This window comes from Orycteropus afer, unplaced genomic scaffold (assembly GCF_000298275.1).
Source record: "Orycteropus afer afer isolate SDZICR_OR568_19922 unplaced genomic scaffold, OryAfe1.0 scaffold00038, whole genome shotgun sequence".
Lineage (NCBI taxonomy): Eukaryota > Metazoa > Chordata > Mammalia > Tubulidentata > Orycteropodidae > Orycteropus > Orycteropus afer.
Window position 1 is genome coordinate 3,087,891 of NW_006921625.1, and position 15,496 is coordinate 3,103,386.

The 15,496-nt window shown below is 52.0% G+C and overlaps 1 protein-coding gene across 1 annotated transcript in view; it reads left to right on the forward strand.

Annotated features, from left to right (window-relative positions):
- Positions 1–222: 222 nt before the first annotated feature.
- The window catches only part of EBF3 (EBF transcription factor 3), a 145,612-nt gene continuing 130,338 nt past the window's right edge, over positions 223–15,496 (forward strand). Inside the window, exons 1-4 of the mRNA XM_042780416.1 lie at positions 223–283; positions 962–1,017; positions 3,727–3,800; positions 5,460–5,528. Coding sequence (XP_042636350.1) covers positions 1,006–1,017; positions 3,727–3,800; positions 5,460–5,528 — 155 coding nt within the window. The 5' untranslated portion in view covers positions 223–283; positions 962–1,005. The remainder of the gene's footprint in view (positions 284–961; positions 1,018–3,726; positions 3,801–5,459; positions 5,529–15,496) is intronic.

Below are 15,496 nucleotides of genomic sequence, written 5' to 3' on the forward strand. Positions count from 1 at the left end.
GGGCCCCGCCAGGGCTCGGCGACTTCTGGGCGCCCTCGGACTTGGTGGAGGCGAGGAGCACGCCGGACTTCCACCAGGACGGTGACATCACCGCGCTGCTCCGAGCTGGGATCCCGCCCCGTGCGAGGCCGAGGGGCCTCCGCCGTGCACAGGCATGGAGCGCGGTGGCCGCGCCTGCCCCCGGTCACACTAAATGCACTTATTTATCGTTACTTTCAGGAGCCGAACAACGAGAAAACCAACAACGGCATCCACTACAAACTGCAGCTGCTCTACAGCAACGGTAAGCGCCTGCCGCCCGCCCCGCGGCCGCCGGCCTGCCTGCCGCGAGACGGTTAGAGGACCCACAGCTTCGGAGAGGAAAATGACGTGGACGTAAACTCGAAACCTTCTCCTGGCATAGAAAGGAAAACAAAACACCCGCGATCAATAAGTCGATGCCACTTCCCGTGATTAACAGGGGGGCTCTCGGTGGTAGAAAGTCGGGAGGGATCGATATGCGCTCCAGCCAAACATCACTTTTAAGTGACTTGTTTAAATTTTGCAAATTAATGTTAATTATTGGGACGGGGGGTAGCTCCATAAACCGAGCACAACTTACTTCCGGTGCACGAGTTTCAAACAGACCCTCCAGAGACTTTGCAAAGAGTTCAGACTGCCCTCCATTTGGGCCTCCTGTGTTCTAAAAATAAAGGAACACAAGGGCGCGCGCAGCAAGCAGGCCTGCTCTCCGGGGTGCTGCCAGGCCAAATTCCTTGCATCTTTCAGTGAAAACCCTGAGAGTCTTAAGGTTCTTAATTAAAGGGGGGGGGGGAGCCCGAGTGTGGAGTGCTGGGGGTCTCTGGCCTTTTAAAGGCTTCCCCGAAGTTGTGCCGCACTCCTGGAGTTGAGCCGCCTCCGGGCTCTGGCTCGTCCGGCTCAAGGCCCAGTGCCTGATGAGCCTTTGTGTGTTTCTCTGCAGGAGTTCGAACCGAGCAGGACCTGTATGTTCGCCTCATCGACTCAATGACCAAACAGGTGAGCAAGCTTTCGCCTTTGCCTTGCGTTTGGCTGCTGAGCTGGGGTTGTCCAGGGGTCCCCAAGTGACAAATGGGGCTCCCGGATTTGTTTTTCTTTTCACTTTCTTGACATGCTAATTCGAAGTCAGTATTTATTGGGATAAACGAAGTGATTGGTGAAAGAGTTTACGTTGTCATTAGAAGAGGACATATATGCTTTATTAAAAGGCTTGTGATTGGAATCAAATTCTGTCGTAATCAATTTTAGTAATTAATATTTGACAGAAACGGTTCCCGATTGTTCCATCCCCTTGTTTATCTTTCAAGGTTTCTCTCTGTGCTTGGAAGCATTTCATTGATTTTTTTTTTTTTTTTTGGAAGTATAACAAAAGCAACCAACTCCTCTCTCAAGCTCGTTGAGTGGGGCTTGATCAGCTCACTTTTTCCCCTTTGCAGCATGATGATCCAGTAACATGAGACGTTTATTTGGATTTAAAAGTGAAATGTGTTGGGGTGAAAAGTCACCTTGTTCCCTAGTCCATCTTCACCTCTCAGCCCCCATCTCCATAATTCAAACTCCCAGCTCCAGGGGTCATCCAGACCTGTCCAGTGCTCCCGAGCCCCGCCTGCCCCGCGCCCCCCTGTCATACCTTGTAAATAACACAATTACAAGCAGTTCCTTATTAAATTATTTAACCTGTCGTGGTCAACTCTCAGATGCTAACTGTTGACTATCAGTAATGTGATTAAGTGCAGCAAAGCCCTCCTTCCTTTTGGGCATCCTGCAGTCTCCCTGGCTGCAGGCTGTGGGTGTTGTTGTGTTGTTTTAAAGAGGTCCTCCTCCCATTTTCTGAAAATAGACTGTTTCTAGAGGGCCGAGTCCAATGTGTAAACGAAACCCACTGGGCGCAGGTTGATTTAAAATCCCTTCCAAGCTGGACTGCAGGCTTGGACATGAAAGTAGTAGTGCCTTCATTTTCGGTGCTAAGTTCCAGAAGTCCAAGCCCGGTGAAGAAGAACCCCTGCGGCTTCCTGCCCCGCGCGCGCCTCCCACTCTCTGCACGCAATTACTTCTTGGGTTTTATTCGCCTAAAACAAAGTTTGCCCTCCCTTAGCCGCAGTCGGGTTAGATTTTTGTGCAACGGTGTTTTTTTTTTTTTTTTTTTTTCTTAGAGCAGGGCAGGTACACTGCGGGCTTTCTGACAAAGCGAGCAGTGTGCCCTTCCGCCCTGTGAGTTGGTTCAGTGAAGCCTCTGGACCTTGGGCCCCTTCTTGACCTGAGGGTTTTATTTCCTTTGTATGTAATGGCTAAACGTTTTCGGAAACCGCGGTAGTGTCATGAAGAGGTTTCTGTGGGCAGCGCCAAGTTGCCCTGTAGTTGCTTGGGGAGGGAGGAGGCTCCGCTTTAAGTACACTTTTATTGTTCATGTGGCCCGGTACCCTGGCAGTATAAACAGGGCTGAAAAGAAAGGCATTTAATCTCCTGCCGGTGACGGGGAAAGAAAAAAAGAAAGAAAGAAAGAGCCCAGTAACTGATCAAAGAGTCAATGGCGCTGAACCGACAGTTTATGGATTTCTGTTTGTGCTACAAAATAAAAAAATAAATCACGTATCAATCCGGGGATCCGTCCGCGAGCAGCCGCGGCTCTGGGAAGCACCCGTGTCGCCGCCGCTGCGCGCCCCGCAGCCAGCCGCAGGCAGCTCGTTGGCCGCCGGTGACATCCAGCCGTTCTGTGGTTCCGGGCGGAGTCCGGGTGGGAGGCTGGGCGCGAGCGGCTCGCGGGGGACCCGGCGTTTGTCCCCGGAGCGCCGCCCGGCCTTTGAGAGAAAGGCTTTGTGAGCCGCCGGGAAGGGAGGGAAGCGGCCCCCGGGCCCGGCGAGGTTGGGAGGAGCGGCCGGACCCTGTCCAGCGGGGACGGGGACGGCGACGGCGCGGGGCTTCCCCTCCCCCTCCCGCGGGTCTGGGCCCCGCCGCCCCGCGGCTCGCGTTTCGCCGGCGGCCGGCTCGGCCCGGCCCCGAGCGCACGGAGAGCTCCGCACCATCTGGCGGAGCCCCTGCTCAAAGCCCACCCGAGCGTGCGCGCAGACACTGCTTTTTACCCGAGAAAAATTCCGAGCAGTTTCAAAATAAACAACAGACCGGCCGATAGCACTTTCTTCCCAAATATCAGCCGGCGAGGAGCACGTGGCCGCGCGGCTCGGCGCCCCTGGCGCGGCCTCCTGCGGGCCCGGCGGCCCGGGCTCCGGGCGGATCCTGGGGCTGGAGCGCGGGCGCGGCCGCCGGGCCGAGCCCAGAGCGCAGGGCAGGGCCGCCGCCACCCGCGGCCGGGCTCCCAGCCTCTGCAGCTGCAGCGCCTTCTGATCGGTCTCGGGCAGAACGCGGCTTGAAACTCGGGGTAGACAAAGGCGGGGAATGCGCCCCGGGCGCCCGGCTCCTGCGTCGCCCTCTGCCTTCCTAGGCCCTGCCCTCCCCGCGGCGACCGAGGCCCTGGGGCGCGAGCAGCGGGCCTGGCGGGCGACCGGGGGAGGGAGCCGCAGGGCCCAGCTCCGCACCCGGGCCCCGGCAGCGCCACCGGTGACCTCGCCGGGAGGGTGGCCCGGGTGGGGCGCGGCGCCTGGCCTGGCTGGCCCGTGCACCTGCCGCAGGTCGGGCCGAGCGCCCCCGACCCCTTGGCGCCCGAAGCCCGGTCACTGTGTAACCCCCACCTCTGCTTCTTGCCCCGCGCAGGCCATCGTCTATGAGGGCCAGGACAAAAACCCGGAGATGTGCCGCGTGCTGCTGACCCACGAGATCATGTGCAGGTGAGCGCCGGCCCGTGGGCGACAGGGCGCGGGGGCGCGGGGCCTTGGCGCCAGCTGCGTCCACAAAGGCCGCGGCGTCCAGGCGCCGCCACCCGCCCATCGCGAGCATCGATTGAAATGCAATCGGCCCGAGCCAGGAGCCTCCGCCCGATTTCCCCCCCGGTGGCGACGGGACCGCGACTGGCTGCTCGGCAGAGCGGATTCGTGTGTTGGCCGTGTCGCTGCAGTGTGATCAAAAAATGCAGAAGGGTCCTAGGTGATGCGTCTGTCCTAGACGCTGGAGGAGGCAGGAAGCAGAGGCCTCGTGTTACCACTCCCTTCCAAAGCGCCGGCATCAGGGCCGCTGGGCTGCCTGCTATTGATGAAAAGGAAACTGTTTTGTACTTATTACCGAGCGCGCTTGTGTGAGAATTGCACTGCGACTCTGTCAGCTCACCTCTCCCCGAGAGCAGCGGTGCATCCTGCACGTTGTTGTTAGGTAGCGCGCCTTAGTTGGGATCTCTGTCAGAAGAGCTATTTCCCACCTGTTTTTTTTTCTAACTACCACAAGAGTTTCACCCCTACATGGCAAATAAAAATGCGTCATTGACTTTGTATGTGTGGCATGTGAGATATGGTTGCAAGGAATAACAAGGAGGCGCTTTGCAGCGGCCTCCCAGGCTACAGTAGCAGGGCCCGTACTCTGAGGGGCATCCTTCGCCTGGCTGTGATGCCGGTCGTCCAAATGCCATTTCTGAGCAGACATATTGTTACAGCACTAATATACAAAAGCTGACTTTTTCTCATATCAGGTAATAAATATAAATTACAACCAATAAAGTGGAATTTCTTTATTATCCACTTCTGCATGTACTGCAATTAACATAGAAGGCGCACAGATGTGATTTAAGCTGTAAGTGGGAGACTGTAGACTTTCTTTAATCACTTTAGCTGTCAGCTTTAAAAGGCTTTATATACTTTGCCTACCATATGGTGTTAATTTAGCTAATTTAGACATGTAACCATTATACAAGTATGCTTTTTTAAAATGCAAGAAGCATAACATTTTTGCTTCATTTCTGCTTTAATTAAAGTTTCAATAACGGAGTTAAGGTAGGCTTAAAGAAGGGACAATAGGAGTTTGTGGTGGATGCATGCGTGCTTTTGTGCTGATCATTAATAAATGCCCAAAAGAAATATTGAAGAAGGTGGCATCTTGCATCTTTTCCAGAAATAACAGCTTGACAATTAGAGGTAAACAAAAGCTGAAGCTGTGAAAAGTTATTCCCAAGCCTCCTGCCTCCCCTTCTCCTCAGTTCACTGCAAAGACAAACACCGACAATGTGTTTTCCGTATTTCAGCATCACAATTTATATGGTAGGTCTGTTACCAACTAGTATGAACAGATATGTCCAACTTGGCTCATTCCCACAGAGAGTTGCCACCTAAGTGTAGCTGCAGAGCACACCGGCCTGCTGGATTTGAATTTGCCTTAACTAACTACCTTTGCAGGGGAGTTGTATTCTTGACTCTTACTGCTTGGCTGTCAGACTGGAAAAAAAAACCCAAAACAAAAACATAACAAAACCCAAAAAAAGCACAAAAAGCCAAACCAACTGCAAGGAGGGCCTGAAAGGTTGCCACACAGATTAAAAACCACTGTTTACCATTGCTCTGCAGCCGGTGCTGTGACAAGAAAAGTTGTGGCAATAGAAACGAGACGCCCTCAGACCCTGTTATCATCGACAGGTAAGGCTGACTTCTTTGTTTTTCAAAACAAAACTGCAGCAGCAGCAGCAAGGAAGCCCTGCCTTGCTGGGTCCCAGTCGCTCCATAGCTCGGAGTCTGAGTTGGACTCATCTTGCGTTCTGTGCGTCTGTTGTCCGTGTGTGCTTCCGTGCACAGGTGGGTTGACTTGGAAACCTGGTGGCTCGCTCTGTGGGGATTCGGTAATTGCTCGGAGTTGTCAGGGGAAGTAGTTTCATCTGCCACTGTGCTCACTGTGAGGAGCGCTTTCTGCCTGGAGACTTTCCGACTTTACACCCAGAGATATGGCAGAAAATGCCTTTTGCTAATTTGCTAACAAGTCCTTCATTTTTGCATTATTTTTATCTCGTCTGATAGCTTGAGACTTGGGTGGTGCACTGCTGTAATCGTTGCTCAATGTGAGAGTGAATTTAATCTGCTCTCAATTAGATGCAAAATGTATCCTAATTTTTTTTCCAATTGTGGCTGTCGCTTTATGTCAGGTAGCAAATATGTAACTAACAAACCAAAGTTGTTATAATTGAAACTAATTACACATGCCGGTTACATTTTCCAGCATTAATTTCCAGAACCAGATTAGCTGTATGCATTGTTTAAGTTTGCTGGTTTTCATCTTGCTATTTATCATATTCCTTGGGCCACGTTGCATCCCTTTAAGACACTAATCATGAGTCCGCACAGGGCTGATGTGGATTTGGCATTGCTTTGGTGGAGATGACAGAAACAGCCCTGTCCTCCCTGGAAGGCTCACTGCTACCCCTGGGTTTTGGTGACCTGGGGGCGAGGAGGGGATCTTTGTACCAACCACGGCAGCAGCCAACGGCTCGGCGTGTGATTGAGTGCACATTTTGAAGTTGGTACCCGAGTGGAGTCCATGCTAGCCATGTCCACGTGACACCAGATTTGGGAAGGATGGGGTTAGACTGTTTTGAAGGGGGGTTGGATTTCAGCAGCTTTCATTACACAGTTATCTTTTGATCATGAACTTTGCTGTCCAGTGCCTGAAAAATTAAACCCGGAGAAGTCCACGAGTTAAGCCTAAAGAAATATGCGCCTCCGGTGGAGAGCAATGCTGATGTTTAACTAGCTGGGATAGCTGTTTGCTTAGTGGGGAATGTTCGGTATCTGACAGAAGGCACTGTGCTCTTATTAGTAATCAAATAGGGTTGGCCAGTTGTGGCCGTCACTCAGGCGATGGAGAACAAGTTCAACACTTTATAGAACTCAAACTGCAAAAATCAATATAATTATATTTGTCTTTAGTGTTGTGGCCATGGAAATCACACAGTCTTGGGTTGTTGTCTTGTAACTGGGTTTATTTTATTTTTTGATTGCCTCTGGGTGTGGGAGCGGCTGTGGGAACCTGGTCTGAATGGAAGACGCTGCACAAGGCAGCACATGTTGGGTGGAAAACTGTGACAGTGTGTCTTGAGTTGTCTTCGGTCTGTGATATTTATGGATTTGAAAGGCTGTCTCGCTTTTCGGTCTTGAGGCTTAGCTGCCACGACAGTGAAGGAGCAGTGTCGTTGGAATGGCATTTGTAGAGGCTGCGTTTGCTCTTTGGATTCGCTTTGCGTTTGTGGACCATCCGGTTGCCTATTGACTGTTGGTACTGAATACCTTCTGATAGCTCACTTTGTATCACCTGATGGCAAATATCTTCCCCAGAGATGCAGAAATATGCCCTTTAATTCTTGTTTGCGTGAACGCTCTCTTATATTTGATGAATTAAAACCTGTGCCTCAGATCACTATACTCCTGCCACCTAAAAGAAGAGAGCTATCGTTTGATATTCTAGAAGCATGAGAGGAGGGGAGAAATGTAAAAACATTTGGTTAATGGGTTTACCGTGTTTATTTGAATAAGGAGGCTGGGAGCTCCATTTACGGCTGGCGTGACCGCTTTGGAGGTCTTAATTATTGATGGAGAATCTGCCGGGCTTCCAGATTCACAGATAGGACCATTTTCTAGGAATTTTAATCACCTTCCATGTTAGGGATTTTCAGGTAAGGAGCGCTTTCTGTGATGAAATAGAATGTACCTTTATACCGTTCTTAAGAGAGCTGTCACTTGGAATGACAAAATACTGTTAGTGTTCGGCTACCTGCTGCAAGCCCCTGTGAGCTGCCTGCGGTTCTGGCCTCTCTCCTGTTCCAGGCGTGTTTCTGGGGGAAAAGGGAAGGAATGCACTGGTGGCTGGGGCCCGTTGTGTTGCTCTGAGAGAGAAACACCTGCAGGAGGGGCGCGCCTTTGGGCTGTCGTGGTCCTTCGCAGTTGAGCTGCGTTTCGGTTTCGTGAGGCTGGGCGTCCGTGTGTGCGTGGGGTGGGACTGCCTAAAATCAGTTGCTCGTGAGCACTTCCGAGCGGTGTTTCCTCTTGAGTATTGCAGAATGAAACATCCCGTCACGTCGGTGAGTCAGTCTGCGGCTTCACATCAGCTGTGCCGTCATTTGGTTAGTTGGCTTAAGAAAGAATTATCTACAGCGTGCTCCGCGGGCTCCTTTTGGCCTTTGGATACGTTTAGCAGGTTTTGACCAGATAAGGCGTATTTGTCCTGAGGATAGAAACCAATAATTCCTGCCTGAATTGAGATCAGTGGGGCCGTCTGTGAGGCCCACTCCCGCTCTTCCTCCGGCGGGTCGTGGCGCTGCTGGAGGTGAGCAGAACGAGAAAGGAGCGGGTGCTGTTGCCCGTAGTCGCCTTCTGTAGACTGACGCCTCGAGTCCATCAATCACCCAGTTTAGTTTCCCTATCTTCCAGGAACATTAAAAACTTACAGCAAAAAAAGAGGGGCAAAGTGAGGGAACCCTGAGTCACAGCACCCTCTTTACCTGCTAGGAAGCCTTCCCTCCCGTGAACGTCTTTACCCCATAAACCCTTCTTGAGAAACCATGCTTTAGAGGTCCATGGATATGACTGTACTACCGTGTGTTTAAAATCACGTAACAAGTCAGGAGCTAAAGGCGAGAGAGACTGTTGTAAGGTAGAAAGCATGCTCAGGAAAGATGGGGCAACAACTGTTTGTGGCAATGTGGGGTTCTGAGCTGCAGAGAGCCAACGGAAAGGAGGAGAAGGCACACACACGTGTTTGCTTGCTTGGGCACCCCCCACGTGTGGGGGTGCACGCATGCACGTATGTACGCACCACACGTGTACACACATGGGATTACGTACATGTGCACGCACCACGTATATGTACATGTGCACATATATGCGGGTGCATGTGTACATCTGTGCTCACACCCACATGTGTACACATGCATATGTGTGCATATGTGCATTGATGTGGGCGCATGCAAGTGTGCATGTGTGTCTGTGTGTACATGTACCTGGATACATGTACATATGTGTGCATGTATACATGTGTGTGCACACCCACGCTCATGTATATATGTGTGTATCTCTGTCTGCACACATACATACACATATTTTTTATGGCAGTGCTGAAAAGGATGGGAGTATCATTTTCCCTAGTGGAATAATGTTTTCTGGGAAAACACAAAAGCAGATGGTGTTCATTAGGAACACCCATTGTCCGCATATCCCAACTATGAACAGATAAATCTCTCCTGTTTCACCCGCGCATTCCGAGGGCTGTAAATGATTACAGGATGTCGGTGGAACTGCTAAACCAAAACCACACTTTGGCTCCCATCCGTCCCTCGTGCCATCCCAGTCTGGCTCAGTGGGACCCCTGCATGGTTCCGGTAAGGTGCATCCCCGCCTATCCCCTCACCGGGCTCAGCCTGAGTGGACCCCAGGGTGCGGGTCCAACTGTGGCAAAGGGAAAAGATGGACTGGTGGCAGAGGTGGCCCGAGCAGGGCGAGGGCACTGTCCGGCCAGGCCACGGCCGCACGCGGTGGCTGTGTGCAGCTCTGGGAGCATGCTCGGTGGGGCGGTTCCAGATGGCACGGTCTCAGGCGTCCTGCTCGCTGGCATCTCTGTGGCAGGCTGGGCCCTCTCTCCAGTAAATCGGGCATTAGTCTATAGAGTTGGAGAGACTTATCATTCCAAGTGTGTCCTACTCTACTGTCTGGAAGCCAGACATCTGTTTATTCCATTTTCTTTCGTACAGAGTTTGGAATAGCTTTTAGTTTTTTGGGGAAAAGTTTTGTCATATTTAACAGCTGTTACAAAATTTCAACCCTGTGGGCTCTTAAAATACTTTTCGGCTGACCTCAGATTTTTATACATAAATGACATTGGGTTGTAGGAAAATAGTGTTTACTTAACCTTTCATCCGCGATTTCACGTTGTTGAGTCGGACGGGCTGCTGCCACCCATTTTAGCTCGGTGCCCCCCAAACCCTGCAAAGCTTCACTGGGATTCATTTACACGTTTGAAGCTCCTACCTTTAAAGTGATTGCAGAGCCCACGGAGCCCAGGACTGATTGGAGATTTTCTTCCCCTTTTTTTTTTCAGTCAACAGTGTTTCCTTTCACTTCCTGTCACAAAGGTCAAAGAGAGCCGACCTTTCCTGGCAGTCCTGCTCACTGAATTATTCATGGGATTGACTTTTTGTCAGCACACACAGTTGTGCTTTGGGACATTTTATTCATTTACCTCATTTCAAGCGCCTTTCTGCACCTGTTCAAGTATTAATATCGTGTAATTTGGGCCTAATGCCGATTTTGCTGAACACTCATTATATTTTTTATTAGCCATATTCCAAACGATTATGTACGATTAGTACCCAGCCTCACAAACAGCGTCGGCCTATTCCCTCGCCCCTTCCATCTTCTGGTCAGGTTGTGTTCTGAAGCAGGCAGGATAAACATTTGACCAGTCCCAGTGTTTTATTCCTGCTCCATCTCCAACCAGAGACTTCAAGCCTCCCCCCGCAGCGGCTTTGCGAGCCGCGATTAAATCCACCTCTGCAGAAGCTGTACAAATGCCAGCGTTTATAAGGTCAATGCGTTTGTTAAAAATGCTATGTAAATGAGAATCTGCAAAAAGGGACATTAAATAAAATTAAATTCATTGTCTTCTTTAATGTCATTTACATTTTGGCTAAGCCAGGGCCTGTCAAGGAGGATTTTAAGAATAATTTTAATTACACATCATTTAGGGATCCAGCGTCCTGTGCAGTAGCATCTGGTAACCTGCAGACTAGAGACTGTTTATTAACTTCTCCAGTGATGACTTGTCATTTCACCTGCGCGGTGCCGCCGAGACAGTCCGGTTTGGTGTCAGTTTCTCCTCCTCAGTTTTCTTAAAGATGCGACTATCACGGGCGTCCGGCGGGGCTCCTGCTCATGTGTCCTCCTTGGCTTCGGTTGCCCACGTTGAGAGGCTCTTTGGCTCGAGGTCTGGTTTAGGACCCTGGGGCTGCAGTGGAGGGCACTGTGGCCGTATTAGAGTGCACTTTTGATGACGCTGTGACGACAAAGCGTCTGGCTCTGGCTGGCACAGAGCGGTCTGGCTTCACGGGTTCAGGTGTGAGTGACGGTTTTATTCACTGGCACGCCAGCGGGGAGAGGCAAAAAGTTCAACATGCTCATTCATCCCTTACAATATTTTTCGCCAACTTCTGGAAATGAGCAGAGGATGACGGGCTGTGTTCTTGGGGACAGTGGAATGCCTTCACTTAGGAAGTAGGAGGACAGGCAAGCAGGCCCTACGTGCTGTGTTTGTGCCCTTCCCCAGGCCGCCCAGAGGGGCAGCTCCATCACACACGGGCAGTGTGCCTGTGTCCGGCACAGGACGCCCGCCTGGTGGGCGGGGCTGGGGCTGCAGAGTCCGGGGCCGCCCGGCCCTGGTCCAGGCCCAGGGCACACAGAGGCGGCCCCGGAGCTCCGCAGACATTATGACCGCCTGGCCTGGGTCAGGACTTGGGGACCAGACCCGATCAAGTGCGGGTTTTGAAAGGAACCACACACCAATAATGACTCCCGCCACACTGTTAAACAACTCTGATCCTGTCTGCTGGGCAAGGGAGACGGCCCTCAGAGGCACTGTGCTCAGGCTTCTTAGCGGCTCTCAGCTGCTGCCCCTGCCAAGGCCGCCAGAACGGAGATGCAGGGGGGCGGAGGGAGGGGCTGGGAGCAGGGCTGTCAGAAGCTATACTCTGCGAGGTTTGTTGACGCAAACCATGCCTCTTCTGCGGCAGCCTTATCAGGTGAAAAGCAAAGCTATTGCCAGTGCCTGTAATTGTGTTACGATGCCTTAGAAGAATTGGATTACCTTATGGAAAAGCTTCCAAACTCGGGGTTCTGTTACGCATGCTTACAGGAAGCCAGTAATTACTGTGTGTGCACCACGAGCTAATTGGCTCTGGCTGGGGGCCTTGCAGTGACGCCGAGGGAAGGCAGGCGAGGCTGGCCTCGGCCGGTGGCGGGGCATTTAGGAGGCAAAGCAGGGGCGCAATGATCTCCGTGAGAGGGACCGAGGGGGCTCCCCCGGATGCTGTAATGTTCGGGTACTTTTCAAAGACGCTGAATAATGTATCAGAATTCAAACTCGCGGTGGCAATGGGAGACATGGTGGAGGAGATAAAAAGTCCCAGCCCTAATGATGGAAATTGTCCACACGGATGCCAGTGAGTGAGTGACAAGCGGAGGTTTGGGAAGCGAACACGCAGGAGCTGAACCTGCCCTTGGCAAAGCTTCCAGAGCTCCTACTGGCAGAAAAGACGCCCTTGAGGGGGGTGCCTGGCCAGGACACAAGCCCCTCTTGTTTGTTTATCTTTGCAGCAAATCTCCCAAAAATGTTTGTGGTCAAACTCTGTATAATGAGACGTTATGCTGGCGGTATTCATGCTTTAAATTAAAAATACAGCCAGGATTTAGAAAAATAAGCAGAGGAATTTTACGGGGTAAGGGTTTTCAGTTGTTGTTGTTGTTGTGTTTTATAAGCATCTTAGACTTCAGGGAAACTGGCCTTCGTTAAGTGGTGGAGGGGTTTGTAAATGTTTTTCCCAAAGTGGCCAGTCTGTATGGGGCCGAATGGAAATGCCCTAAATTTGCAAACAATTTGGCCGAACCGGGCGCAGGGGCAGCGAGGGCACCCCTTAGAGCACTTGCTTCCAGCCACTCATTTTCTGTTCCCTTGAGAAGCAGAACTCGCAGCAGATGCCCCCGCTGCACCGCGGGCCTGCAAGTCCTGCCGCCGGCGGGACGGCTCTCGTCCTCTGCGGGCGGGCGCGGAAAGCAGCGGAGGGGGTAGCGCGCGTTTCCCGATCGCTCGCTAGGAAATGAGTTTACCATGTGCGGAAAGGCAGGCGCGCGGGCCTCGGAGCCCAGGCCCCGCGAACGGAAGGGGTCGGCTCCAGCGTGTCTCTCCTCCACATCTGGGGAGGCGGCCGGGCCCCTACAGGCACTCCAGCGCCGCCCGGCCTCCCCGCCCCCAGCCCTCTCCCTGCCCAGAGAGCGGAGGGGGGCAGGGTGCCACGCTGGGAAACCCCCCACACCACAGAACTTGCCGGTGCTCCCCGTACTTGACCTTGTGATGAAGAATTTCTGAAGGGGGAGACATCAGCCCTGACTCCAGGGCCGGCCATCTGAGCAGCAAGTCCAACAATGGCTTCATACAGAACGCCTGGCCGCCCCTTTTATGTAAGTTTTCATTAAAATGGAAGGCTTGTGTCGAGGTGGCCGACCTGGGGGTTAGGGGGTGCTCAGCACCAGGTCTGGGCCGGCCTGAGGGTGACATATGTGCAGCACACGTGTGGGATTTGATTACGGCCAGCAGCCAAGGCCTGCTGCCGCGCACACGTGGGGCGGGCAGAGGTGCCCTTCAGGGCCCCCCACCCCCCAAAAAGTCCTGCCAGTTGCAGTAGGTTATTTAAGCGCAGTGGGGGAGGGGCACACTTGTATTTCAAACCCTGCCAGCAAAGCTGGCTTGGTCTTCGGTTATGGGGGTGAGGGTTGGGGATGCCCCCAATTCTCTGTGGGGATGGACTCCTCCCCAGATGCCTGTAAGTTTCCTAGGACTTAAGATGCAGGGGATGTGGCTGCTGGGAGGCACAGACAGGACAGATGTGTTTTGCAAGGTGCACACTCCCTCGGGGCATCTATTGAGGAGGGGAGAATGAATGGGGAAATAAAACGGGTGCCAGGGACCTGGTGACCAGGGGCAGGGACATCAAGGCCATGTGACCCACCACCCCCTGGCTTCTGACTTGGCCTTTTCTTCCCTGCATTTCATGTGGATGCAAAAGTGTTCAGACGACACTTTGTACAGTTGAGGTTTTTCCTTAAACGCTTCTGGGCGATATTTTTTTGTTCGTTCCTTGTCCTGGGTACACTCCCAGTAAGCACCTCTGCTCCTGTGCTTGTCGGCAGCATATCACGTTTAGATGGTAGGATGCTGGCCAGGGTCCTAGTGGCTTTGGCAAGTTGACATGTCCCACCACATCTGTTTTTTTTTTTTAAAAAAAACCAGTTGGCTCTTTGGCAGAGAAATGAAAACATTTTAACTTTCTGCTAAGATTTTGTTTAAGTGGTAGGATTCAATTTCACTCATCATCGTCAGTTTATTTCCTAAATAATAACTACTTTGGAATATTTAAAGAGTGTGGACTGGGAAAGGCAAACGGCTAAGTCACCAGGAAGACAAGTGCCCGGCCCTCTGGCGTAAACATGGAAAGAATTTTGCATTCAGGGGAGCTGTGGGCTTTTTTGGTTTAATAAATTAAACTACAAATTTTCCTAATTGCCAAACAAAATGTTAGGCCAGCTTTAGCCATTGCTGACAGTAAAACACAACGTAAAACCTGCTGAGAGTTATATGTGGTATTTAATACGAGGCCGAGCCGTGCAGGGGCTTTATGGTGAAGTAGGAATTCACACCCACAGCATTTGTTTCCCATTAGGAAAGGCCTGTAAATCAGCTCTCTGTGCAGGGATGGGGTGGTCTCTGCACGGCCTCTCTCCTGGTGCCCCTTTCCTGAGTTTCGTTACTGGGAGCGCTGCCACTGGGAGCCCCCCCAATCCATTTTCATTTTCTGAATGAAGCAATTTGTCCTCTGACACAGGAAGATTGGGTCAGGACACAAGTGGGGGATTGGATGGGACCTGGTGCTTGTCCCCACTGTCCCAGGTCACCGGCTTGGTCTGGCCACCGGGCAGCAGCCATCAGTTATGGACACGCAGGCTGACCACCGGTCCTTGGCCGGCACAGGCCCCAGGGAAAGGTGGGCAGGGGCTGGGAAAGTGCTTTCTGCGGGAGAAAAGGCAGTAACTATCATTTATTACATTTGACAAGCAGTTTCTAAATGGATCGGCTCTTTCCCCAACTTACAACCAATAAATGAGTTATGCATGTTAATAATGGGCGTGGCCCCCAGTGCACAGGTGGGCCTCTGGGCAGGCCGTAGGCACATCTGCTCACTGCCGTGGCCCCAACAGATGAGCGGCCAGTCCTTTTGGTCACCAGCCTTCTGTGTTGGACACGTTGCCTGCTGTAGCATGTAGCATGCCGACAACATGCTAAGCCTCAGTGTCCTCCTGAAAGTAAATTGCCCAGTTCCGAACAATCTGACGCATGCTTCAGAGTATTTAAAATGTTTCTTTCACACGTGATGGTGAATAAAGCCAGGCACGTAAGTCCATTTTAACTTCACGAGAAAAAAATGCCATGGCTGTTCCAAGTCCTGTGGTCGAAAGCGTGTCTGCTGGGTGAGGGATATTTGTCATGTTTCCTGAGACCCCATTATAACCCTTCCCAGCAATTACAGCATCCAGAACTCCATTGCAGCCTCAAACACATTTGTTCCCATTTATTAGACTGTGAGCAGTAACTAATTTACATTGTTTCGGAGCTGTGTGTTATGGTAATTTATTGCCTGTGCTGGGGGTCAGGCAGAGTTGACCAGTCGGCCTGCAGGCCTGTGTAAGGGCAGGCGGGGATCTGCAGATGCCGAGGCCGGGCAACCAGGAACATGTTGATTTCAGAACCTCGCTGTCCTCGTTACTCATGTTCCGATTCAGTCTCCGCTGCGTTTCGTGCT